Genomic DNA, 27,468 nt, shown 5'->3' on the forward strand with positions numbered 1-27,468 from the left:
TTGCCTCTTAACAACAGCTCTGTAAAGCAAATATCCCAATTTCATGAATGAGGAAAAATGAAAATAGAAAGGTAAATACTATTATATTTCACAGACTAGAAAACAGGTTAAGTCATCTAAGGCTGTCTAAATTGTCTCAAATGAGGCATAAAAAGAGGGATTAGTCGGGTAGCAGAAGGGAGGAATGGTGCTGCAGGAAGAAGGAACAGTGGGCAAAGACAGAATCAGTGTGCACAGAGAAAGGGACATTAGCAGACTGGCCGGATGAATGGTATAAACAGGATGCTCTTAGTTTTAAGTACTGGTAACTCTGACTCTTACTGCTTTCAACACTATAGAGAGTTTATCGGTCTATATAACAGGACAGCAGTGGGCCAAATGGAATTCAGGTAAGTGGGCAGGGAGAACGAATGCTGGAAGGACAATGAATATAGGTAATGCCTTGTGAATCCTGTTTTATATGACCTCTGCATCCTACAGTCAGGAATTTAATGGATAAAGATACAGAAGTTTGAGAAACTTCTGTCTCAGAAAAACTCCTTTGAGTGAGGAATGACCTTGCTTGTTTGGGACCAACAAGTTTGGTCATGTGTTATTTATGGTAAAGGTTAATAAAGGTAATAAAAGACCCCCAACTGCAGCAGCTTAAACAAGACTATGTTTATTTCTCTCTCATTTTACAGAACTAGATGTTCCAGAGCTGGGAGGTGACTCTGGCATCCTCACAATTCTTCCATTTCTGAGTTCAAGGTGGCTGTTGCCATAGTCACCTCTCAGCGGGCAAGGGGAAAGGCATGCCCATACTTTTCATTGCACTGCCTAAGTGGCACACATTCCTTCCATTCAATCCCCACTGGCTACCATATAATCACAAACCCACAACTAGCTTCCAGAAACGTGGGAAGATGGAGTCTAGCTGGGTGGCCATATGCCCACCTAAAACTTTTAAGGAGACAACTTGTCTTTATCATGGTTCAGGCATGAGATCCTGGTGTTTATTCTTCTAAGTACTTGTCTGTCCTGTCTGATCCTGAACCACGTCAGCTGCGTTCCCCCATTGGCTTGTGCCTCCGGGCTGGGGCTGAAGTACCCACCACTGGTTAGGTCTTCTGGTAGAGGAAGACACCACGGCTCAAGCACCATGCTTGAAAAGGGAGAGCTGCTGTTACTGGCTTAATTTGCTACAGTCCTTCATCTGAATTCCACACCACAGCTCTGGACGCCGTAAGGGAGTAGCCACCAGAACTATACCCACGTATCAAGTGGCCTCTCCCATGTTCCTGGGTCCTTGTCTAAGGACGTTATGATCCCAGCAGTATGCTCATCACACAGATTGACCACATCTCTCTGGGTAGTGATACACATACCACCTCTCTGACCAACCTCCTCTTCCTCCGAGTAAGTAGCTTTTTCTTCCCTGGGCTTTACATTTCTTGTTTTATTTTTTATTTTTTTTGTTTTTTGTTTTGTTTTGTTTTTTTTTTAATGATTTTTTATTATATTATGTTAGTCACCATACAGTACATCCCCGGTTTCCGATGTAACATTTCTTGTTTTAAAAGAGGGTGACTTCCAGCACTGGTCCAGCTCTAATGAGCCCCGCGATTCCAGAAGAGCTCGGAAAAAGTAAGGCCCCACGTAGATGACAAGGAAACGCGAAGGAATTTGCGAAGCCCGGCCAGCTGAAACTCCTGGAGAGCGCTCGCTCTGATCTGCCCAAGGGGGCGTTTCAGCGCCCGCGAGCTGGAGTCTGCGCCTTCCACTTCCGGAGCTGCCTAGCCTATTTTACGCGAGCTGGGTTCAGCTGCCCCAGTCCGCTGGGAGGACTTCGTTCGTTCAGAGGCATGAGGACGAGCGACTTCCAAAAGGGGGACTGAGGGATGCGACCGACAGGATCAACCATGACCCCCAAATAGTTAACACTTAACTGCAGCCGACGTCACCCACTTCCGCAGTACCAATAGCTAACACGAGAAAATTCGCACTTGTTATCGCGAGAGCAAAACCAGGGGCTGAGGCCAAACATGTCAGTCTCACTACGCAAGCGCAAGTTTGCCAACGCCCCCATTCTTCGTACGCGCGTATTGGTGCAACGTCCATCCGCCTTGGGAAGGCTAGCCTTACTGGAGCACGCTTGCGTTTCCTCCTCCCCTTTTTCAAGTCTCATTTTTACTTCCGGCCCCCACTTCCGGTCCTTTCCATTTGTCCTTCCGGCAGAAAAATCGGTGGTGCGGTCAGGTGGAGTGTTTTAGTTCCCGCCAGGGTCGGCCTCGTCTGAGGCAGTGAAGCTCCAGGGGCTGGGGCCGCGCGCCCCCAGGGCGGCGCCCTCACTCAGCCATGGTGAGTTGGATGGGTGCGTGTTGGAGGGGGCGAGCGGGAGGGCTGTGAAGGCTCCCGGCCGCATTCGGGGCGCTCGTGGTGGAGGAGCGCAGCCGGCATCACTGCAGGCTTCAGGCGCCTGGGCTACCTGTAACTCGGGTTCTCTTCCTCCTTGCTTCAGCTGTCAGAAGTTGGGGGAGGAAACGGGAACCTCGGGAGCGGAGTTACCTTCTCCGGCAGTGTTTTCATGCCGACCAAGCGCTTTAAGTTATCTCTGGGGAACAGGAAGGCACGGAGAGGCGCAAGGACCCGCTCCAAGTCGCGGTGCCTGGCGTGGGCCCACTTGTATGTTCCCAAGACCCATACGGGAGATGAACAGCGGTTGTGACAATATGTTTCTGGGTTTTTTGATTTATGTGTTCTCGGTCTCCCCCACGAGATACAAACTTCACGAGGGCAGGGTCTTGTCACCATTGCTTTAATGGCTAATACGGTGTCTGGCACGTTGTAGGTGTTCAGTAACGATTGAGTGGATGGCATAATGTTATTGCATGAGGGTGTGATCTCCGTGGTCTGGAGTGGTTTGTTGGCTTCTCCATTCGTTCAAGTAGCGCTCACGACATGGAAATATGAGAATGCACATAGCGCTGGTACAGAGAAGTTGCTCATATATTTTGGTAACCATAATATTTTCATTAAGTTAAGGCCCCATAAGGAGCACACGACGCAGGAATAAGGTCGTAGATGTATTGCAAGCTCTTGTAGATTACCGAGCCCAAGATCCAAAGAAGGAGAGAAACCAGTGGGCTAGAAGCAGCCCTTTCTGTGGGAGAATATGCCCCAAATTACTGCTTTATACTGCCCTGCTCAGCCTCGAAGCTCTTCGTTTCTGAACTCTGACAAGCATAGGGAATCCGTCTTTCCATTCCCTAGCAGGAGAGAGGATCCTTGGGCCTGGATATTTCTGGGTACGGGAGTTTTTTGTTATTTTATAACACTTTCACCATCACGCATTCCTATTTGTGGGCTTACATTACCCAGGGTGCATTCCCTTATCACACTGATTCATTGTTTGGGGGGGAGTTCCAAAAAGTCCCCTCAAAAAGAAGACCCATGGCTAAATTGCTACCACCTACCATGGTGTTTTAAGCATGGAGTAAGCACTGAGAAACATTAAATGAAATATTCAGAATCCGTAGGATTTAATGAAATAGGTAGGACAGTGCCACAGCCTTCAAGATGATGGCCTCCCCTGGGAAAGCTGCTCTCTTTTATTCCTTAGTAGTTAATGTGTTCATGTATCCACCAAACTTTCGCCAAGTTTTTTCTGTGTTCATTGAAAGGGAGGGCCAGAAAGGAGACTTAAATTGAGCTCACTTTTGCCGAGTATCTGTAAACTGCATACCTAATGTTTTCATGTCGTTTTCTTGTTAAGTCATCATGACATCTCTATGAGATAAGAGGTATTATCCCTATTGTAAAGACAGGGAAACTGAGAGACTACTTCTCAGGGATGGTAAGTGGAAGAGCTGAGAGTAAAATAAGTAAGTCCCTGACTTAGCAAGTACTTTTTCTATTTATACTACAACCCAAAAAACATGTTCTGTGCTTGACACCGTGTTTCAGGGACAATTGTCTTGACACTAGTGTGACAACACTTACATAAAATTCAGTTTGGAAAAACCTGTCTTTTCTTCCCGAAATTCTGTTGGCAGTAAACAGACAATTGGGATGCTGGGTGGAGAGGACCACGGTCGTTACAAATCTAGACAAAATGTAGCAGCCCAGTTGGGAGGAGGGGGCCAGAGAAGAACTTTCTAGGATGGCGATGACACAGGTGATACATTTTGAAGGTTGGATAGGAGTTAGCCAGATCCAAGGGTGTGGGGACAGTGGAGAAGTAAAGAGTTTAGGTGGAGGGAGCAGCGTAAGTAAAGTCACAGGATTTGGACATCTTTTTTTTTTTTTTTTTTTTTTTTACAGTGTGCATGTTCTAGGTCAAACGTTATGCTTGTGACTGTCCTTGTGATACTTTTCTCTAACAACTACATGGAAAAAAGGGTATTTTAAACATGGCATTTTTCTTCCCTTCTGTCTTAGGCCCGGAATGCAGAAAAGGCCATGTAAGTATCAATTTTGTCTGTAAATTTTATGTGATTTAATTATTCCCACTGACCTCTTTTTGTGTTTGGTCTTTTTGGTATGTTTCTTTCTCTACATGTATTAAAATAGTATTCACATATTTGCTGTTTGTTATCCCCATTAGTGTTTTCTGACAGATCCCAGAACTTATACTGGATAAACATTAGTTCACTTGGAGATGGTGCAGGGGCTGTGAGAGTGACAACTGGGCACTCCATGGTTTTAGTCGGTTAACATCTGGATGTGTTGCTCACCACAGTGGTCTGATGAGTAGGGTTTCCCACAGTCTTTACGTGCAGCGTAAGTAAAATAGATACTTGGATGTTCAGGAACACCAATGGCTTTTTTAAGTCCCACTGTTGGAACATGGAAACCCATAACTTCTCTGTGGTGTCTTAATCTCTCACACATGCTTGTGTGTGCTCTCTTTTTTTAAATGAATAATAATTATGAAAAAATATATAAAAATATATATATATGAGTCATGTTAATGACCACCTTACATGATGGTCATGAATAGATCTACCCATCTAGGAACCTGGGTGACAAATCTGTGAGCAGTATCTAACGGAGTCTTCTCTCTTCCTGGTAGGACGGCCTTAGCAAGATTTCGCCAAGCTCAACTGGAAGAGGGAAAAGTGAAGGTTGGTTTTGGTGTAAATCTTCCTCGTGAATTGTGAAGTATCAAGAACAAATGTGGTGAAACTCACTCCTAAGCAGACTAGACTTCCTGTTTCTTGTTTGTACTTCCTGACATTCTTATGAATCTGTCCACTTGAATTCTAGGTGTACCTCTCTGTAGCTGGGGCAGTGTGACCATCTAGCTGCTTGTCCTTCCGCCGCCGGTTATGATAATTGGCTCCCCATATTATCCCAGCTCTAATGTTGAATAATAGGAAGTGCTGTGGAGAGCAGCTCTAAGCTGCAACCAGCAAATGATCTCAATTCATGGAGGCTCAGCCAGGCCAGGGATAACATGTACCATTCTTCCAATATTTTTGTTTTGTTTTTTAAAAAAATTATACACATACGTGCTCACACACACATACATGTGTATACACATGCATGTATGTTTGTTTTAAACACGGGTAGCCATTGTTTCTTAAGGTGATAATGGATATGCCATGAAATGGATATAACCTAGCTTATTAGCCAGCTCTCTGTTACTGGAATTTTAAGTTGTTTCCAGTGGTTCACTGTACTAGATACAGTGCAGCCTACGTATGTTTTTGCATGTATGCTTGTTTCCTAAGTAGAGACTGCAGAGTGAAGTGTAAGGCTTGGTGAAGATCATCTGGAACTGAAGCTTCAAATCTGTTTAGACCATTAGACAGTTAGTCTTCAGGGCTGAACCAGTTGCGGATGCTCGTAAAGCTTGGAACTAGGACAGTGGCAACATGTGTATTTTGCTTCTTCTTAGGAACGGAGACCCTTTCTTGCCTCAGAATGTACTGAGCTGCCCAAAGCTGAGAAGTGGAGACGACAAGTATGTTCTGGGTGAATCTGGTCGTATAGTAGAAGTAACAAGTCTCTGATTTTTTCTTTTTGAATTGACGTCTAGTTGACACAGAATGTTACATTAGTTCAAGTGTACAGCGTGGGGACACCACAAGCACAGCTCCTATCTGTTACCATAAACCCTATTACAATACCATTGACTATATTCCTTATGCCCTACCTTTTTCCCCCGTGACTTTTCATTCTGTTACTGGAAGCCTGTACCTCCCACTCCCCGTCACCCATTTTGCTCATCTCCCACCCTCTGCCCTCTGGCAGTCATGAATTGGTTCTCTGTATTTATGGGTCTGTTTCTACGTTTTTGTTTGTTTATTCATTTGTTTTGTTTTTTAGATTCTACGTATACGTGAAATCATGTGGTATTTGTCTTTCTCTGTCTGACTTATTTCACTTAGCATAGCACGCTCTGTGTCCATCCATGTTGTTGCAAATGGCAAGATCTCATTCTTTTTATGCCACGTAATATTCCATTGTATATGTACACCACATCTTCGTTATCCGTTCATCTGTCCCCGGACAGTTGGGCTGCTTCCTTAGGTATTAGGGATCGTACATAATACTGCAGTTAACGTATATTTTTTCAAATTAGTGTTTTCATTTTCTTTGGGTAGCTACTCAGTAGTGGAAATATTGGATCATGTAGTAGTTCTATTTTTAATTTTTTTAGGAACCTCTATACTGTTTTCCATGGTGGCCACACCAGTCTGTGTTCCCATAACAGTGCGTGAGGGTTCTCTTTTCTCCACATCCTCGCCACCACTTGTTGTTTCTTGTCTTTTTGATTCTAGCCATTCTGACAGGTGTAAGGTGATATTTCATTGTGGTTTTGATTTGCGTTCTGATTGTTTATTATCTAAATGATTCATTACCAGAATTCTAAGTATTTTTAATTACTAATTTTGAGTTATATTTTTTCTGTGCTTTCAGACATACTCAAGTCATGAGAATTGATTACCTTTTATTTTTTTTCACAGATCATTGGAGAGATCTCTAAAAAAGTGGCTCAAATTCAGAATGGTAAGCTAACCTATCTTTTAAAATGTTGATTCTCAAATCCACAATTAGACTTGGGGATTTCAACACTTGTCTCTCAGTAATCAGTAGAACGAGCAGATAGAAAATCAGTAAGGACATAGAAGAACTGAACAATAGTATTAATTTGACATTTATAAAACACTCCAGGGGACATTTGTCAGTCTCTGGAGACATTTTGATTTTTACAGCTTGGGGTGCTACTGGCATCTAGTGGATAAAGCCAGGGGTGCTGCTAAGCATCCTCCATTGCTTCCTATGAAGAATTTTTGACCCAAAATGTTAGTGCCACTGTTTAGAAACACAGCTCAAAGGGAAATTGAAACCTGAGTAGCAGCTCTCTATCTATTAAAAAATAAAAAAAAATTTTTTTCTTTTTAAGTAAACTCTGTGCCCAGTGTGAGGCTTGAGCTCATGACCCCAAGATGAAGAGTTGCGTGCTGTACCGACTGAGTCACCCAGGCACCCCTATACCTATTAAAGAAATTGAATTCATCGTTAAAGCCTTTCAGCAAAGAAAATTCCAGGCCCAGATGGCTTCCGTGGTCAGTTCTACCAAACATTTAAGGAAGTAATAATACCAGTTCAACATAGTTTCTTCCAGAAAATTGAAGGGGAAGGAACACTTCCCTCATTCATTTTACAGATTTTAGTATTACCATTACCATGATACTAAAGGCAAAAAAAGAATTACATGGATAGAAGAAAACTGCCAACCGATATTCCTCATGCATATAGACATAAAAATCTTCAGCAGAATATTAGCAAACCAAATCCAGCAATTTATAAAAAGGATAATAAATCACAACCAAGTGGGAGTTATCCTGGGAATGTGTGGCTGAATCAGCATTCAAAAATTAATACAATTCACTTATCCCCATTCTAAAGTAGAGAAGCCACATGATCATCTCAGTAGGTACAGAAAAAGTATTTGGCAAAATTTAACACTCACTCATGCTAAAAACTCCACTAACTGGGAATAAGAGGGAATTTTTTTTTTTTTACCCTGATACACTTCTACCAAAAAACCTAGCCAGCATCATAATTAATGGTGAAAGACTGCATGCTTTCCTCCTGGGGGCAGGAACAAGGCAGATATCTATTATCACCACTTCTATTCAAGGTCATACTGGAATTCCTCGTTACAGTGCAGTAAAGCAAGAAAAGGAAATAAAAGGCACACAGATTGGAAGGGAAGAACTATAATTCTGTGTTCTCAGATCACGTAATTTTCCATGTAGAAGATCCCAAGAAATCTATAGAATGATTTCTTTTCTTTCTTTCTTTTTTTTTTTTTTTTAAAGATTTTATTTATTTATTTAACAGAGATAGAGGCAGCCAGCGAGAGGGGGAACACAAGCAGGGGGAGTGGGAGAAGAAGAAGCAGGCTCATAGCGGAGGAGCCTGATGTGGGGCCCGATCCCACAACGCCGGGATCACGCCCTGAGCCGAAGGCAGACGCTTAACCGCTGTGCCACCCAGGCGCCCCTTTCTTTCTTTTTTTTAAAGATTTTATTTATTTATTTGACAGAGACAGCCAGCGAGAGAGGGAACACAAACAGGGGGAATGGGAGAGGAAGAAGCAGGCTCCCAGCGGAGAAGCCTGATGTGGGGCTCGATCCCAGAATGCTGGAATCACGCCCTGAGCCGAAGGCAGACACTTAACGGCTACGCCACCCAGGCGCCCCTATAGAACGATTTCTAAAATGAATAAGTGAGTCTAGCAAGGTCACAGAATAGAAGGTCAATACACAAAAATCAATTCTATTTTTATAAAGTAGCACTGAAAAATTGGTATTAGAACATTTTTAAAAGTGCTATTTACAAAAGCACCAAAACACAAGAGATACTTAGGTATAGATCTAACCAAACATATGTGCAATCTGTGTGCTTTTTCTTTTAAAGATTTTATTTTTTTGAGAGAGGGAGACAGAGATGGCGAGAGAGAGCACAAGTTGGAAGGAGAGGGAGAAGCAGGCTCCCCACTGACGAGGGAGCCCAATTTGGGGCTCAGTCCCAGGACCCCAGGATCATGACCTGAGCCTTAGGCAGAAGCTAAACCAACTGAGCCACCCAGGGGCCCTTTTTTTTTCTTTTTTTTAAAGATTTTATTAATGAGAGTGAGCGAGAGAGAACACTCGAGCTGGGGGAATGGGAGAGGGAGAAACAGGCTCCCATGCTGAGCAGGGAGCCCGATGTGAGGCTCAGTCCCCTGAGATCAGGACCTAACTGAAGGCAGAGGCTAAAACCAACTGAGCCACCCAGGTGGCCCTGCAACCTGTGTGCTTAAAACTACAAAACACTGATAAAGGACATCAGAGATGACCCCAGTACATGGAGAGATACACAGCATTCATGGATGGGGAGACTCAGCATAGTAATGATGTCTGTTCTGTCTCTTCAAATACTCAAAATCCCAACAGGATTTTTTTTTTTTTTTTGTATAGGTTACCAGATTTTTTTCTACATTTTAAATAGAAAGGCAAAGGAACTAGAATAGCCAAAACAGTTTTGAAAAAGAACAAGATTGGAGTATTCATACCTGATTTGAAGATTTAATATAAAGCTGCTGTATTCCAGATAATGTGGTATTGGTGAAAGACAGACGATTGGAACAGAGTAAGAAGGGCAGAAATAGGGCCGCACATGTGGCCAATTGACTTTTGACAATGGTACAAAAGCCATTCAGTGGAGAAGGGGAGGGATACTCCCTTGCAATAGCCGTATGATATTTCATTTCAACATATCGGGGTTCATTAGCTATTTCCTTCCTCTGGTGGGCTGCCCCAGCTGCTCCCAGCTCTTGGCCGCCATGGACAACACCTTAGCAAAGTCCCTTGTGCATATTCCTTCAAATAAGTCCCTTAGGCTTAATTCTCAGGGTATAGTCTTTGCCAAAAGATGTCCCCATATGACAACACATTGCTTTCCTGGAAGGGTGAAACCAATGCTCCCAGGCCCTGGTGCTTATGGCAGCCTCACTGCACATTGTTGGCATTGGATGCTACGTGCCCCCACCACTAAGATATTTTAATAGTTGGCTAAGTGGAACTGCAGGATTGCTTCAGTTTATATTTCTTCAGTTGCTAATGAGGAGGAAGTTGTTTTTCCAAGGACACCCCCCCCCCCCCGTGCTGGTGGGAACCCTAATCCTTGCTTTTCCTTTATTTGGGTGTTGATGGTTTTTTTTATATATTTAAATGAGTATTTTTGTGCTGGGTACCTTTGTAAGTGTTGACATTCATTTTTGAGGGTATAACATTGAGTGTTATTTTGAAGAAACGATATTAATGTGTTTGTTTTTTTAGCTGGTTTAGGTGAATTCCGAATTCGTGACCTGAATGATGAAATTAACAAACTGCTAAGAGAGAAAGGACACTGGGAAGTCCGGATAAAGGAGCTGGGCGGTCCTGATTATGGAGTAAGTAAGCAGCGGTCTCAGAGGATCTTGGGGGTAAGCTAGTGAGCTTTTCTGGCAGCAGGGTAGCTCCGCATCCCTTGCTGCTCCCAGCCCAGGCCTGCCACAGAGTAGGCACTTGAGGAATAAAGGTTTGGAAAGTGCCCGTTGCATGCGGACAGGAAACATGGGTAGGATAATTCTGAAAGACCCCGCAGCACAGCCCTCAGAGCAGACAGGGCACCTGAGTTTACTGCTCAGATGGTCTTGAGTAAGCCGCTTAATCTGTCTGGGCCTCTTGTTTAAAATGACCATGGTCTTGGGGTGCCTGGCTGGCTCAGTCAGTGGTGCATGCGACTCTTGCTCTTGGGGTTGTGAGTTTGAGCCCCATGTTGGGTGTAGAGATTAGTTAAAAGAATAAAAATCTTTAAAAAAAAAACAAAAGAAAAACGACCATCGTCCTTTTGCATCATCCCTGAGCTCCTTGGGGGTCAGGGCAGCCATTGTTGGGTTCTTTACCTGAGGGGGCCTCATTGTAAAACACACGCATGCAAACTGTCTATCACAACCCAGTACACACAGAAATGTACTGAAAAAATACATGGTGATGCATGTTGATATTTTCTGTTGTTACATTTTGATTTTAAAAAATTGATGATTGTGACCCACACTTAATTGATTTCATGACTCACTCATGAGTCTCGACTTTAAAAAATATTACCCCAGAGCCCACCCCGTTTATTTGTGAAGAGATCTACCTCAGGTCATTTGACCTCATCAGTGAGCTGTAATATGTTATGTAGGAAGTGTGTGAAGTTTTTCTAACCTGCTGGTATTTTCACTTTTATGAAAGTTTGACACATAATTATCACTTTAGTACCTGGTGTAAAACGAAGGAGAGGCATTCATGTTTCTTGAGCCCTGTTTTTTTCTCTGTACTGCGTGAGGACCTTTCTCTCTCACTCTCTTGAGCAGTTGGGTGATGGGGATTTTATGTCCTATCAGACCGCTTTAAAGTAATGCACAAGTTTCTTAACCCTCCTGGAAAAGTGACCTCAGAAGCAGAAAAAAAATTAACATGTAAGATAGTCTTAACTGCCACCACCCAAAGTCAGCATTCATTTTCTTAAAATTTTCAGTGAAATATATTGAACTATATTGAAATATATTTGACCCACAATATTACATTTTACATATTACATATTACATTTATTTCAGCTGTACTACATAGTGACTCAACAGTTGTGTACATTACGCAGTGAGCATTGTTAACCGTCTGTCACAGTTATTACACAGTTATTACAACATTATTGACTATATTTCTTTAAAAAAATTCCAGTATAATTAGTTTCAGGTGTATAATACAGTGACTCCACAATTCTGTACATGACTCAGTGCTCATCATGGTAAGTGTGCTCTTAATCCCCATCACCTGTTTCACCCATTCTCCCTCCCACCTCCTCTCTGGTAACCATCAGTGAGTGTGTTCTCTGTATTTAAGAGTCTGGTTTTTTGTTTGTCTTTTTTTTTCTTTGTTCATTTGTTTCTTAAATTCCACATTTGGGGAAGGTCATGTGGTATTTTTTTTTCCCCCTCTGGCTGACTTATTTTACTTAGCATGATACCGTAAAGATCCATCTATGTTGTTACAAATGGCGACATTTCATTCATTTTTATGGCTGAGTAATATTCCATTGTGTGTGTGTGTGTGTGTGTGTGTGTGTGTGTGTGGCATGTCTCCTCTATCAGTTCATCAGTCAGTGGACACTGGGTTGCTTCCATATCTTAGCTACTATGAATAATGCTATAATAAACATAGAAGTGCATATATCTTTTCAAATCAGTGTTTTCGTTTTCTTTGAGTAAATACCCAGTAGTGCGATAACTGGATCATAGGGTAGTTCTATTTTTAATTTTTTAAGGAACCTCCATACTGTTTTCCACAGTGGCTGTACCAGTTTGCATTCCCACCAGCAGTGCAAGCGGCTTCCTTTTTCTCCACATCTTTGCCAATACTTGTTGTTTCTTGTGTTTTTGATATTAGCCATTCTGACAGGTGTGAGGTGAGACCACACATTGTGGTTTTGATTTACATTTCCCTGATGATGAGTGATGTTGAGTATCTTTTCAGTGTGTCTGTTGGCCATCTTCGTGTCTTCTTTGGAAAAATGTTCATGTCTTTTGCCTTTTTTTTTTTTTAATTTGACAGAGACACACAGTGAGAGAAGGAACACAACAGGGGGAGTGGGAGAGGGAGAAGGAGGCTTCCCACTGAGCAGGGAGCCCGATGTGGGGCTCGATCCCAGGACCCTGGGATCATGACCTGAGCCAAAGGTAGACGCTTAACGACTGAGCCACCCAGGCGCCCCTTTTGCTCATTTTTTTTTTTTAAAGATTTTATTTACTTATTTGACAGAGAGGGAGACAGCCAGCTTGAGAAGGAACACAAGCAAGGGGAGTAGGAGAGGAAGAAGCAGGCTCATAGCGGAGGAGCCTGATGTGGGGCTCGATCCCATAACACTGGGATCACGCCCTGAGCCAAAGGCAGACGCTTAACCGCTGTGCCACCCAGGCGCCCCTTTTGCTCATTTTTTAATTGGATTATTTGTTTTTGGGTGTTGAGTTGTGTAAGTTCATATATATATATATATATATATATATATTTTTTTTTTTTTTTTTTAAGATTTTATTTATTTATTTGACAGAGAAAGCAAGCACAAGCAGGGGGAACAGCAGAGGGAGAGGGAGAAGCAGGCTCCCCTCCAAGCAGGGAGCCCAACATGGGGCTCGATCCCAGGACCCTGGGATCATGACCTGAGCCGAAGGCAGATGCTTAACCATCTGAGTCACCTAGGCGCCCCAATTCCTATATATTGTGGATATTAACCTCTTATTGGATATATCGTTGACAAATAATCTCCCATTCAGTAGGTTGTCTTTTAGTTTTGTTCACTGTTTCCTTTGCTGTGCACAAGCTTTCTATTTTGATGTAGGCCCAATAGTTTATTTTTGCTTTTATTTCCCTTGCTTCAGGAGACATATCAAGAAAAATGTTGGTATGGCTGATGTCAGAGACATTACTGCCTGTGCTCTCTTCTAGGACTTTTATGGTTTCAGGTCTCACACTTAAGTCCTTCACCCGTTTTGAGTTTATTCTTGTGTATGGTGTAAGAAAGTGGTCCAGTTTCATTCTTCTGCATGTGACTGTCCAGTTTTCCCAACACCATTTCTTGAAGAGACTGTCTTTTTTCCATTGGATGTTCTTGCTTCCTTTGTCGTTCAGCAATTGCCCATATAATCCTGGGTTTATTTCTGGGCTCTCTGTTGTGTTCCATTGGTCTATGTATCGGTTTTTGTGCCACTGCCATACTGTTTTGATTATTATAGTTTTGTAGTATATCTTGAAACCTGGAGTTGAGCTTCATTTTTCTTTCTCAGGATTCCTTTGACTCTTCAGGGTTTTTGTGGTTCTGTACAGGTGTTGGTATTATTTGTGCTGGTGTTTTGAAAAATGCTGCTGGTATTTTGATAGGGATTGCATTAAATCTGTATATTGTGTTGGGTAATATGGACATTTTAACAATATTAATTTTTCTCATACATGAGTGTGGAATGTCTTCTCATTTGTCATCTGCACTTCCTTTTATCAGTATTTTATAGTTTCAGAGTATAGGTCTTTCACCTCCTTGATTAAATTGATTCCTAGGTATTTTATAGTTTTTGGTGCAATTCAACATTAATGTTTTAGTGTATTTCTTTCTACAGTTTTTTAAGATTTTATTTTTGAGTAATCTCTATACCCAACGTGGGGCTTGAACTTACAACCTGAGGTCAAGAGTTGCCTGCTGTACCAACTGAGCCAGCCAGGTGCCCCTCTTTCTAGAGTCTGTTAATGCTTAACAATTTTATTCCCATTTTCTATGTGTAAAAGTAATACATTTAGAGTCTTCGTTTCACAAGATGAGAAGAGTTCTGGAGATGAATGGTGGTGAGGTTACATGATAATTATGAATATATTTAATGTCACTGAACTGTCCACTAAAAATGGTGAAGACGGTAAATTTTGTTACGTATATTTTACAATAGAAAAGAGAAAGTAGTACATTATCACTAAGGTCAGAAAAGTATAAAGAAGCAGAAGAACATTTAGTCAGAATGCCATTTCCTGGATGCAGCTGCTTGAATAATTCCTTCCATTGTTTTTCTGTGAATGCCATGATTGAGATCACACTTACTGTCTGTACAACTTTGGTCGTAGCATTTGTGCTTCTTTCCAAAATGGTAACATTGGTTATGTAGATACTACATATGTCTGTGCAAAAAAAAAAAAAAAGAGAGAGGGGCACCTGGGTGGCACAGCGGTTAAGCATCTGCCTTTGGCTCAGGGCGTGATCCCGGCGTTATGGGATCGAGCCCCACATCGGGCTCCTCCACTATGAGCCTGCTTCTCCCTCTCCCACTCCCCCTGCTTGTGTTCCCCCTCTCGCTGGCTGTCTCTCTCTCTGTCAAATAAATAAATAAAATCTTAAAAAAAAAAAAGAGAGAGAAATATAAAATAAAAAATATAAAAATTATAAAATATTCAAAACCTGTGTTCTATGCATGATATAGAATATGTTATATATTTTTCTAGCCCACAGAAATAACTGCTATTGACATTTTCTATTTCTCTTTCTAGCTTTTTTCTCTATCCATATATGTGTTCATTTTTACAGAGACTGTTTTTTATTCTATGTGCTTCGTTCACTTAGTGTATCAAGAGCATATTTTCATGTCAATAATCACTATTTTAAATAGCATTCTTGAGAAAATTGGAAAATTAGTACAGAGAATTCTTATATACCGTTCATACAGATTTACCAGTTTTTGATACTTTGCTGTATTTACTTTGTCGTTTTCTGTGTGTACCTTGAGATTTATTTTTTCTGAACCATTTGAAGCTTAAGTACATCATGCTCCCTTACCCTTTAATACTTAATATCTCTGTGTGTATTTTCATTTTTCCTCTCTCTCTATTTTCTAAGAGTAAGAATGTTACATAACCGTGGTAGAATTATCGAGTGTAGGACATTTAACTTTGATACAGTCATTTTATCCATCCTACTCAGCTGTTTCACTGATTTTCCCAATAATCTCCTTTTTAGCGTTCCCCCTTCTAGGACAGGACCTAGTCCGGGGTCACCTACTACACGTGGTTGTTGACATCATCATTTTTGTTGGATAGAATTCCATCTTCGAGATGTATTTAATTTGTCTTTTACTGCTTGTCGTTGAAGTTGTTTGCAGTTGTTTCTTTAAGCTTTTGTCACTTAGGTCGTATCATACGTGTCTTCCTAAGGCAATCCAAAAGTTTCATAAGAATCATCATTTTTAAGGTATACAATATATTCCATCTTTGATTATGCTATAATTTACTTAAATCATCCTCATACTGTTCGGTATTTAGCCTAACTAATTTAGGCTGAAAAAAACGTACCTAAGTATTTTTCTCTGTATATCAATATTTTCCCACATTCAGTGTTATTATCTTAAAGTGTATTTGCAAACATGGAAATAGTGGGTTAAAGGATCAGATCCATTTTCTGTTTTTTTCCTTCCCAATAAGAAAGTTGGCCCTAAAATGCTGGATCATGAAGGGAAAGAAGTCCCAGGAAATCGAGGTTACAAATACTTTGGAGCTGCTAAAGATTTGCCTGGTGTCAGAGAGCTTTTTGAAAAAGAACGTAAGTACCTGCTAATGTTTGTGCAGGTTTTAGCCTCTCATTGCTGGTGATTATCACAACGTGTCTGTAGGCTAGGTGCTCTTCCAGCTACATGGCAGTCGTGTCAGAATTACTGTTCCCAGATTTGAAATGAGAAACTGTAAGTACTAGGAGCTGAAGTCATAGGCCCAGGGCACACAGTTGTGTGTGCCACGGCTGGGAGAGGGATCCAGAAGTGACTGGTACCAAATTCTCACCCTTTGCACGTGCCAGTTTCTCAGCCCAGATGTCTCCCTGTTTGAAGTTTCCTCAGATTACCAGGGCATGCTCTGATGTTCATTGAAATGGGGTCGTGTTTCAGTTACTTACTAGTTGAACAAATCTACCTGAAGAACAAGTACAATCTTGTACTCGAACAAGTACCGAACCCCAGTAGGTATAAATGGAGAAAAGTGGAATGGCTGTGTGTGGATTCACACTGCTGGTCCCCTCACCTGGCCTGCCTTCTCCTTCCGTGGCCCTGGGGAGCTTCAGCCAAACCTCGGCCTTCCAAATGCACTTGGAAACCACTGGCCTGGAGTGTTTGTGCATTTTAATTTTGCCCTTTAGGAAAGTAGTCTAAGCACTTTATAGAAAAAAGTATGAGTAGTAGAGAAGAATAACCAGTATTCTCACTGCTGTTGACATTCTGCTCTGTTTCCTTCCAGGCAGTTTTTCTGTTTGTTTAAAAGTATGATTCTACCTATATATATATTTTTAAAGATTTTATTTATTATTTATTCTACAGAGATAGAGACAGCCAGCGAGAGAGGGAACACAAGCAGGGGGAGTGGGAGAGGAAGAAGCAGGCTCATAGCGGAGGAGCCTGATGTGGGGCTCGATCCCATAATGCCAGGATCACACCCTGAGCCGAAGGCAGACGCTTAACCGCTGTGCCACCCAGGCGCCCCTGATTCTACCTATATTAAGCTCTGCTTATTTTTAAATTAATTATGCCCAAATGTTTTGCATGTGTTATTAACGACACTTAAAAATAATTCAGGGGGAGGTGCACCTGGGTGGTTCAGTTGGTTAAGCATCCGACTCTTGATTTCGGCTCAGGCTCTGCGCTTAGTGGAGAGTCTGCTTGGGATTCTCTCTCCCTCTTTTCCTCTGCCCCTCCCCCTCTAAAAAAAATCTTTAAAAATAATAACTATAACAATAATTCAGGGGGTGCTTGGCTGGCTCTGTTGGTGGAGTGTGCGACTCTTGATCTCAGGGTTGTGAGTTTGAGCCCCATGTTGGGTGTAGAGATCACTTAAAAATAAAATCTTAAGGAAAAAATCTTTAAAAAAATAAATAATTCAAAGTTTAAATATCATGCTGTTCATTATGAAAGTAATATAATTTTTTTACAGAGAAGTTATAAAATACAGAAAATCAGAAAAAAAAACTGTCCATATTTTCACATCTTGTAGATGACAATTGTTGACATGTTGGGGCATATTTCCTTCCAGTTTTTTTTTTTTTTTAAAGATTTTATTTATTTATTTAACAGAGATAGAGACAGCCAGCGAGAGAGGGAACACAGCAGGGAGAGTGGGAGAGGAAGAAGCAGGCTCACAGCGGAGGAGCCTGATGTGGGGCTCGATCCCATAACGTCGGGATCACGCCCTGAGCCGAAGGCAGACGCTTAACCACTGTGCCACCCAGGCGCCCCTCCTTCCAGTTTTTAAAGGTAGATGACAACCCAACAGATTGGTCCCCTCACCTGGCCTGGCTTCACCCTCCATGGCCCTGGGGAGCTTCAGCCAAACCTTGGCCTTCCAAAATGCCAAAAATCAAAGCTGATAACATAAGAAGAAAAAATACATATGTATAAAAATACATATGCGGAGGGGGGCCCCTATATTGAGGTTAAGCTGTACATATTACTTTTTTAAATTTGCATTTTTCTAAAAAATCAGTTGTAGATTTTTTTTAATAAGAAAGTGCTTAGGTCTTTTTTTTTTCTCTAAAGATTGTTCATTTATTTATTTGAGAGAGAGAACGCACAAGTAAGAGGAGCGGCAGGCAGAGGGAGAAGCAGGCTCCCCAGTGAGCAGGGAGCCCAATGGGGGACTCCATCCCAGGACCCCGAAGGCAGACGGTTAACTGACTGAGCCACCCAGGCGCCCTGAACGTGCTTAAGTCAGTCTTAATGAGTATAATTCAAGTAGCGCTGTCCCCTGGGTCTCCCCAGCCCTGTGCCCCTGGATAACTGGTAATCATCATAATTTGTTTGGTACGTTCCCTTCCAGGCCTTTTTTATGCACTTACATGCTCATTTCATCAGCTAAATTTCATCAGGATAAGTGACAGATGACTCAGCCCCGGTTCTGTTTAGGCAGAAAAGTGAATTTACTGTCTCACATAACTGAAAAGCCCACGGGTAGTTTGTCTTCAGGAATGGCTGATTGCCCATCACATTTCCTCCATGTTGTAGTTTTGACTTCCGGCCTGTGAGCTTGTTCTCTATCTAGCTCTCTGCTTGTGGTGGCAAGTGGTCCATCATCAGTTTACATTTTGTCCTCTCTCAGAAGAGATTTTTCCCCCCTAAGCAGTTCAAGCAAAACTCCTAGAATTGAATCAGGTTGGCTTTGACTGGTTCATTGTCCCATCCGTAAACCAGTCCCTGGGATGGGGAGGGATGCAGTGTTCTGGCAGGTTTTAGCCCTGTATCTGGTCCTGGGTGCAGCTGGCATTGTCACAGGACAGGGACCAAAAGTGGTGCCGGGGCAAACAGATTTGCTGTCAGCCGCGTGAGGGTGATGGGTGGAGGCCTGTGAAGACCCAGTGGCTCGCCCATACCTGTTGTGTTGTGCTCTGCGTTGATATCTGCCCAGCGTTCTGCTTAGAACTCTGTAAGTGGATGTGAAGGATTAAAGCGTATGATATTAGTGGCGCCTGGGTGGCTCAGTCTTTAAGTGTCTGCCTTCGGCTCAGGGCGTGATCCCGGCGTTCCAGGATCGAGCCCCACATCAGGCTCCTCCGCTGGGAGCCTGCTTCTTCCTCTCCCATTCCCTCTGCTTGTGTTCCCTCTCTCGCTGGTTGTCTCTATCTCTGTCAAATAAATAAATAAAATCTTAAAAAAAAAAAAAATAAAGCGTATGATATGAATTAGCCCTACTTTATGTAACCATTCATCCATTGGTAGACCTTTAGCTATTTCTAGTTTTCCATAAATATAAAATTTTTGTGGATCTGATGGTTGAAAATATATTATTTTTACTTTTTATTTTCCTGATTACTAATGAAATTGATAACTGAATTCAGTTACTAATTGAAATTTTTTACATATGAATTTTTTCTTCGTATGTTTTTTCCTCTGCATATGCTTTCACTCTTTCACTGTATCTGTTGGGTTGTCATTTCCCTTTTGATTTTTTTTTAAGATTTTTTATTTTTTAATTAAAAAAAGTTTTTTTTTAAAGATTTTATTTATTAGAGAGAGAGAGAGTGAGCACAAGTAGGGGGAGTGGCAAAGGGAGAGGGAGAAGCCCTGTAGAGCAGGGAGCCCAATGTGGGTCTCGATCCCAGGACCCTGAGATCATGACCTGAGCCAAAGGCAGACACTTCAGCGACTGAGCCACTCAGGTGCCTCTAAGATTTTTTATTTTTAAGTAATCTCTACACCCAACATGGGGCTCGAACTCATGACCCTGAGATCAAGAGTTGAACGCTCCACCGACTGAGCCAGGCAGGCTCCCCTCCCTTTTGATTTTCAAGAATTACTTAAATATTCTGAGTAGTAACCCTTAGTCTGAAAATATTTTCTTTAAGACTTTCTCATTTATCTTTTCGGTTTGTTTATAGTTTGTTTTGTCTTATCTATATACTTAACGTTTTTCCATTTTTTTTTTTAATTAAATCTCATGACATTTCCTGCGTTACCGAAACACCTTGTGAAATAGCTATAGAGGGGTCGTAGGGTACACCCTGTAGTTTACAGCCCGAGTTATTCCGAGTTTTCACGACTCTGTAAACAATGCACATCTCTGTCCATACAGCTTTGCCTGCTTTTGTTATGGTTTTTTAAATTAGGATACATTCCTTCTAAATAGACTAATTGGGTTAAAGGGTTCAAAACTGATTGAAGAAAGGGTTGTACCACTTCTCTAATTCTGTGGCTAGAATAGGAAGTGCCTATGTAATGATGTTTTCTCGAGCGTGCTCCCTGGCTGCATAACACCGTACAGGATGCAGGCTGGGGTGTGACTGGTGGGACATGTAGCTAAGTCGGTGCTGTTTCTTTAGCTCTTCCTCCTCCAAGAAAGACACGCGCCGAGCTCATGAAAGCGATTGATTTTGAATACTACGGTTACCTCGATGAAGATGATGGTGTCATCGTGCCTTTGGAACAGGACTATGAAAAGAAATGTAGGTCTATGAGCAATTCATTTCATTATAGATGGCGTCTGGTTTCTGTTCTGTCCTTTGAAAATGGGTTTTTAAATAGTGCTTGATGCCAGAAGCGAGTTTATTTTATTGCGGATGCTCTTGAGAAGACATGGGCTGCTGATGACCTAACCGTCCGTAACTATGATGTAGTCCGGGGCTGTGTTGGGCCTGAAGCAGCAGATTGGGGAAGCCCACGAGCACATTGGACCTGTTCCCCGTCAGCTGGAATTCATCTGGATTCCTTCCCACACTGGCCTTTCTTGAAATCAGGAAATGGTGCCCATTTAAGTGGCTTTTCGATCTGCTTTAAACACAGCTAATACATTATGAGCGTAGAGCAAGATGGGTGGTTCTTTCTGAGTGCTTCCTCCATGCCAAGCACCGTGCTAAGCATTTTTTGGACCCTGTTCTTTTTTTTTTTTTTTTAATATTTTATTTATTTATATGACAGAGAGAGACAGCGAGAGAGGGAACATAGCAGGGGGAGTGGGAGAGGAAGAAGCAGGCTCCCAGCGGAGGAGCCTGATGTGGGGCTCGATCCCAGGACTCTGGGATCACGCCCTGAACCGAAGGCAGGCGCTTAACGACTGAGCCACCCAGACGCCCCGGACCCTGTTCTGAAGCCTCACGGCGGCCCTGTGAGGAGTAGTTAGTGCTGATCTCCCAGTGGTGTGTTGAGCTAGGGTTCTGGGTGAAGGAGGTCAGGAGTCTGAGCCCTTTTCCAGCAGCAGGTACTGCTGTGTCTCCTTTGTCATGTGGGCGTGTCAGGCAGCCACTCAGGTTGCTGGGGACATCCCCTAGAAAGCCACCTTGTTGTGACTTCCACCTGGAGCTGTGGTATGACCAGACTGCCTCTCATATCCCACTCCTGTCTGCCGGGGCAGAATGGAGGGCGCTCCTCTTCCGAGGGGACATGTGGGCCTCGCCCTGTGTGGCTTGTAAAGCTGATTTAGAGGCCTCGCTAAGCAGCAGCTGCTCTCTTGTGTCTCCAGTCAGGGCTGGATTGGTTGAAAAGTGGAAAGCAGAGAGAGAGGCCCGGCTGGCAAGAGGAGAAAAGGAGGAGGAGGAGGAAGAGGAGGAAGAGATCAACATATATGCTGTCACCGAGGAGGAGGTACTTTGGGGGGGGGCTGGTGCTCACTGCCTACTGCTCCGAGCCACGAAGGCTGGGCCTTGGGAGAATCGGCGGAGAGGTAGGAAGGTTTAGCTCATTGGTGAGGGGTTCGGGTCAAAGCCCAGCTCTGCCCCTGTCTCCAGCTGAGAACTTCTCTTCCTCACCTGGAAGATGGATATGAGGATCACCCCTCAGCATCCCAGGGAGGGTTCCAGAAGGGAATGGCTGTGAGAGCACTTTGTAAACTGTGCTTTACACCCAGAATTACCTGCTTCATAGAGGTTGTCTGACTTCTGAACACTTTGAGGCCATATGAGTTATAGCCCCTCCCCCCATCGTTTTTTTACTTATCTGTTCACTTATTTGTTATTACCACAATTTCAGGTTCAGTTATAGATCTACTGTGTTAGCTGCTTCTACTTTATAAAGTACTGCAGATGGGGTGGCTCCAGAAATGGATTTTACCCAGAGTTCTAGAGGCTGGAAGTCTGAAATCAAGGTGTCAGCAGTAGGTCTCATCATTTCTTTTTAAACGGCAGTGCAAGCAGCTCTTCTGCAGTCTTAACACCCCCACACCTTCATGGTAGAGATAGAAACCAGCCCAGAGCAGAGGAGGGACTGATTGAGAAGGTCACGGCTGCGGGTGGAGCTGTGATCTTGCCTCTCAGGCAGAGAGAGCTTCCTACTCCAGTCTCTCCTGGGCGCCTGCCATGCAGGCCTCATTCCTTGGACATGCTGAGAAAGAATGAAGTGGATTTGCTGGACTGAGAAGGGGAGGGGAGTTCTTGTGCATGGGCGGTAGGTCAGGTCCTGTGTGAGGACCTTGCTGTGATATCAGTGGCAAAGAAGGAGGCTCAGAGAAGTTTAGTGACTTGGTCAGCATCACGCAGGATATAGCCGACCTGAGGTTCCTGTGCAGGTCTGGCTGATGAGCAGTGGGGACAGTGAAGCATTTGAAATAAGCTGGCAGCATGCCCTAGGAAGGTCTTGTCTTGTCTTTTTTCCCTCCCTCCCTCCCTCCCTCCCTCCCTCCCTCCCTCTCTCTTCCTTTTTTTTTTGCCCTAAGTGGAGCCCAGCACGGGGCTTGAACTCAAGATCCTGAGATGAAGACCTGAGCCGAGATTGAGAGTCGGATGCTTAACCGACTGAGCCACCCAGGCGCCCCTACCTGGGAAGGTCTTCTTTAGCTGCAAATTTTCATTTGCTCTTTCAGCATCTGTTTGCTTAATTAGTGGCTCCTGTGAGCCAGGTCCATGCCAGGGGCACAGGGGTACACAAGCTCTGCTTGTACCTTGAAGTCCGTGGGGAGACAATCCAGTGGGTAGAGTCAGTGGAAAACAGTGGCTGTCAGAGCAGCTCTGAGATAGTGACATGGTGTGGGGAGAGCCCGTGAAGCCTTTCCTGGGGAGCTGACCATTCAGCTGAGGCCTGGAGGATTGGGAGAAGTTAACCAAGTGAGAGGCAGTGAGAGAAAGAGTGTTCCAGGCAGAGGAGCAGTGTGTACTGAGAGACGCCGTGGGAGTGTGAGGGACAGAGGACAGGCCACTGTGGCTGAAGCACAGTGTGGGCTGCTGGTGGGGAGAGGAGAGGAGGCGGGAGAGGGGCAAGGCTGGACAAGCAAGCGCCCCAGCTTCGTGGGGAGCATGCTTTGCCTTTATCCGGAGAGGAAAGGCAAACAGCCAAACGTTGTTGTGGGTTTTGTTTGTTTGTTTGAAGACTTTTTTATTTATTTGAGAGGGAGAGAGAGCGAGGATGAGGCAGAGGGAGAGGAAGAGGGAGAAGCAGACTCCCCACTGAGCAGGGAGCCCGATATGGGGCTCGATCCTAGGACCCTGAGATGATGGCCTGAGCTGAAGGCAGCTGTTTCACTGACTGAGCCACCCAGGCGCCCCACGTGTTTTTTGTTTTTTTTTAATTTTGAAATAATTTACAGGAAAGGTACAGAGGGTCCTGTGTATCCTTCACCCAGTTTCCCCCAATGGTTACACCTTCCAGAGTTCTAGTATGGTATCCACACTAGGAAACAGAGTTGGCGTAGTGAGCATATGGAGTTTGGTGTCCTTTATCACCTGTAGATTTGTGTAACCACCATTTCTTTTGCTTTTTTTTTTTTTTTTTAAGATTTCTTTATTAGAGAGAGAGGGTATGTGGTGGGGAGGGGCAGAGGGAGAGGGAGAGAGAGTGTGAAGCAGACTCTGTGCTCAGCACAGAGCCCGACGCGGGGCTCCATCTCACGACCCTGAGGTTATGACTTGAGCTGAAACCAAGAGTCGGCCACTTAACTGACTGTGCCACCGAGGCGCCCCTGTAACCACCATTTCAGTCAGGATACAGGACTGTTCCCTCCATGCCCTGCTCCCTTCAGTCCCACCTTCCTCCTTCCCCCATCCCTCACCCCTAGCAAACTCCAATCTGTTCTCTATCTCTGTAGTTCTGTCATTTTGAGAATGTTTCATAAATGAAATCGTGCCTTACGTCACCTTTGGGGTGGTCCCTACACTCAGCACAGTGCACTTGAGATCCATCGGAGTTGTTGCATTCGAGAGTTCGTTACTTTTTATTGCTGAGTAGTGTTCCGTATAGAGAGAAGGACGCAGGTGGTAAGTGGCCAGGTCAGTGCGTTTTCACAAGGCGAACAACCCCATGTAGCAAATACCAGGTGAGGAAACGGAACATGACCATGACCAGCACCTTAGAAGCTTGCTCCTGCCCCGCTGGGTGTTACTCTCCTGACCTCTAAGAACCCTAACTTAAGCTCTTACCCGTTTCTGAACTTGACGTCTCTCGGTGGAATCATGCATACTCTCTGCTGTCTAATGGTCGTGGGTATCTGTTTAGCGTCCAGTGTGGGGCTCTGCCCAGTCAGGCTGCTGTGGCCTTTCTCGTTCATAGGCAGCCGTTTCTGTTGAGTGTACACGGAGGAGTGGAATTATCAGGTCATGGGGAGGGCACGTGCTGGGCGTCAGTAGATATGGCTAAACCATTTCCCAAAGTGCTGGGCCCGGTTTGCACGCCTCCCAGCGGCACCCGAGACCTTCCACCGAAGGGTCTCCGCCAGCTCCTCCGGGCGTGTGTGCAGAGAGCGGGGGCAGGGCAGGCGGCACTCACAGGGGTCCTCTCTCCTCAGGGTAAGGCCACAGTGTTTCCTTAGGCGATGCGTAATCTCTTTTGACTCACATGCAGACTCTGAGTTGATCTTTTTTCTATGTGTGGTGCATTTTTAAATTTTAATTAAACAAAATAGATAACATGTACAAGGTTCAAAAGCCACAAGTACGTAAAGATCAAGGAAGATTCTCTAGTTCTCTAGGCGCAGAGGTGCACCTGGTTCTCACGGCTGTTGCTAGTTTCTATTCTTATTCTCTTTCCTCAGACAAAAGGTGGCATAATTTACACAGTGCTTTGTTGCTTTTTAAATAGTTAACGGTGTGTCTTCTTGTCTTTCTGAGAACTGAGCTGCCTCATTCCTTTTGTTTTTTCCTTTGAAGCAGCCGCATAGTTGTGCATTTTTGTAGCGGTACCAACCTGTGTTTAACGGGCACCTGCTCACTGACTTTCTGGTGGTTCTGTTTCTAGTCTGACGAGGAAGGCAGCCAGGAGAAAGGAGGTGAAGACGGGCAGCAGAAGTTCATTGCCCACGTCCCAGTGCCGTCCCAGCAAGAGGTAGGACAGGGGCTGGGAGCTGCCCTTGCCGGAGGGGCTGTCCCAGCGCCAGGGGCCTCGGCTCTAAAGGAGACTGCACAGAGCGGGGGAGTGGGTTTTCCTTCCTGTCCCTTAGGGCAGCTCTGACTCCGACCAGCGGCCGCTGTGGCTATGCTCACAATAGGGTGTGGAGTCCCGAGGAGGCAGTGTCTCGTCTGCTTTAGGGGTACCGACACACAGTTGTTGCCACGCTTCCAGTGGGAAGAGTGCGGCTCTGGGAGATGCGTCTGGGTGTTGGCTCCTCAGTGGCCTCTGTGCCGGGAACTCCGTCCTGGCTGGGTTTCGGCAGGGCGTGGGGGGCCTTGCTGAGGAGTAAAGCATGAGCCCTTTCTCCTTGCCATCCGCAGATCGAGGAGGCACTCGTGCGGAGGAAGAAGATGGAACTCCTCCAGAAGTATGCTAGTGAGACCCTGCAGGCCCAGAGCGAAGAGGCCAGAAGACTTCTGGGCTATTAGGGCTAAGCTGAGACCTGCTCAGGGTCTGGATATCTGCCTGGAGACCATCATCCCCTGCTGGCCTTTGGTGAGCCCACCAGACGCTGCTGTCCTGGGATTGCAGACAGGCCAGCTAGGGCTGCGAGTCCTCCTGCTACGTCCCCTACCTTTTCTACCCCCCTCCTGATCCGAAGGGAGGGGCTGCCTGTGCCTCTCTGGCAGGCTGTCTTCGTGCTGAACCCTTCAGCTGTCACTTTTGTACGATGTTTTGCTATGGTAGGAACCCACTTGTTTTTATCTAGCGTGTGTAAAACAGACTGCTCATGGGCTGCCTGTGTTTTACTCGGCTTTCTACTGTCATTTGCTGGGGAGGGAGGGAGTCAATTTATGACTACAATTAAAAAGATGCAGTTTTTCCTAAAAAGACATATTACTACCTCCTCTTGAAAAATGAGAAAGTTTGTCATCTCTGGGCCCGCAGTCCCACGTGTCAGCCGCCAGCCAGAGCCATTCCTTTTGGGTCGGGTACTGCTCCCGGTTCTCCGTGGTCGACTCAGCCTGCCTCATTCCCTCCTGCCCAGGTGGCAGGAATTTCAGTTTGTTACTTCTGTCTTATGACTCCTTCTGAAGAGAGCTATTTTTATTAAAGATTTTTATATGAAAGGGCAACTTCCATGTCTGCAGCCTGTTCCCTGGGAACCGCCCTGCGGCGATGGTCGCATCGGGGTGCAAGGTGCGGAGTCACCGCTGGGGACAGAGGCCTGAAGCACACAGCCCAGCTGTGGGAGGGATGGGACCGTCCCGGGCACCTTCTCAGAGATGAGGGGGGCGGGCAGAGCCGTCCTCACCACAACCCCAGGGTGGCCTGGGTCAAAGCACACCACGGATGCCCAGGAAACACCAGTCGGGGCCATGCCTGCCCCTTGGGCGGGGTCTCTTCTTTCCAGCGCGGGGAGCCGACAGCAGGGACAGGACACAGCAGTCTCTGGGGCTGTGTGTGTGTGTGTGTGTGTGTGTGTGTGTGAGGGGGCTCCACACACTCTGGAGGGCTCCTGGGAGTGTCTGGGAGTCAGCGTCAGGACCAGGGGGTTGTCCTTTGGGTCCAGGCCCCAACTCGCACTGTGTGTCAACAGGAGGCCCTGCTTGGAGAAGCCCGTGACACAGCGGGAAGTTGGGTTCTGCAGGTGGGTCTGGGGGTCTGCCTGTCAGGGGAGCGGCGGGGTCAGGGCCCTGTGTGGCTGGGTGTGGCGAGTGTCAGGGGAAAGCCTGGACGGCCCTGACAGGCCCCGTGAGGGAGCCTGAGGGCAGCAGGGAGCCAGGCAGCTCCAAGCAAGGGGGTGACCGGGTCAGCGTGTGACCTGCTTCGGGAAGGTGCGTGGAGCCGGATGTGGAGGCAGGAGGCAAGGCAGGTGGAGGCTGGCTGGCGGGAGCCACCGCGTGGGGAAGGCGACAGATGGTGAGGAGAGGAGATATGAGTGGAGTGGGGGCACCCTGCATCCTGGCTTCCCTGAAGGAAGGGCTGGCGCGGTCCCTCCTCAGCTGAGCCCCTGGGTGAATGTGTGCAGGGAGCAGGGTGGGGTGAGTGGGGGTTGGAGCTTTGGGAGCCCCCAGGGGAGGGGCAGGGCCAGGCTCAGCTCTGGGACCTAGGCCCCTGGCCTCAGTTTCCCTGTTTTAAAGCCCAGGACTTTG

At 45.0% G+C, this 27,468-nt stretch overlaps 1 protein-coding gene across 3 annotated transcripts; it reads left to right on the forward strand.

Annotated features, from left to right (window-relative positions):
• Positions 1-2,128: 2,128 nt before the first annotated feature.
• On the forward strand, positions 2,129-26,448 carry ISY1 (ISY1 spliceosome associated protein). 3 transcript variants are annotated; one of them, XM_045812279.2, is made up of 11 exons: positions 2,158-2,340; positions 4,420-4,442; positions 5,054-5,105; positions 5,882-5,947; positions 6,954-6,996; positions 10,320-10,432; positions 16,014-16,131; positions 20,386-20,508; positions 21,522-21,643; positions 25,220-25,306; positions 25,693-25,939. In XM_045812279.2, exons 1-11 carry the CDS (start codon positions 2,338-2,340, stop codon positions 25,798-25,800), a joined length of 858 nt encoding a protein of 285 aa, XP_045668235.1. In that variant the 5' UTR covers positions 2,158-2,337; the 3' UTR covers positions 25,801-25,939. The 3 variants fall into 3 exon arrangements, with proteins under 3 accessions (XP_045668236.1, XP_087722860.1, XP_045668235.1); XM_087866734.1 differs by lacking the exon at positions 20,386-20,508 and having other exon boundaries at positions 2,138-2,340; XM_045812280.2 differs by lacking the exons at positions 16,014-16,131; positions 20,386-20,508 and having other exon boundaries at positions 2,129-2,340; positions 25,693-26,448.
• Positions 26,449-27,468: the final 1,020 nt, after the last annotated feature.

This window comes from Ursus americanus, chromosome 14 (genome assembly GCF_024610735.1).
Source record: "Ursus americanus isolate L20-20 chromosome 14, mUrsAme1.1.p, whole genome shotgun sequence".
Taxonomy (NCBI): domain Eukaryota; kingdom Metazoa; phylum Chordata; class Mammalia; order Carnivora; family Ursidae; genus Ursus; species Ursus americanus.

Excerpts from the sequence above, each read along its gene's own strand:
- ISY1 (XM_045812279.2), top strand. Across the intron at positions 5,106-5,881 it reads TGGAAGAGGGAAAAGTGAAG|GAACGGAGACCCTTTCTTGC; the intron begins GTTGGTTTTGGT and ends GCTTCTTCTTAG. Across the intron at positions 20,509-21,521 it reads ACAGGACTATGAAAAGAAAT|TCAGGGCTGGATTGGTTGAA; the intron begins GTAGGTCTATGA and ends TTGTGTCTCCAG.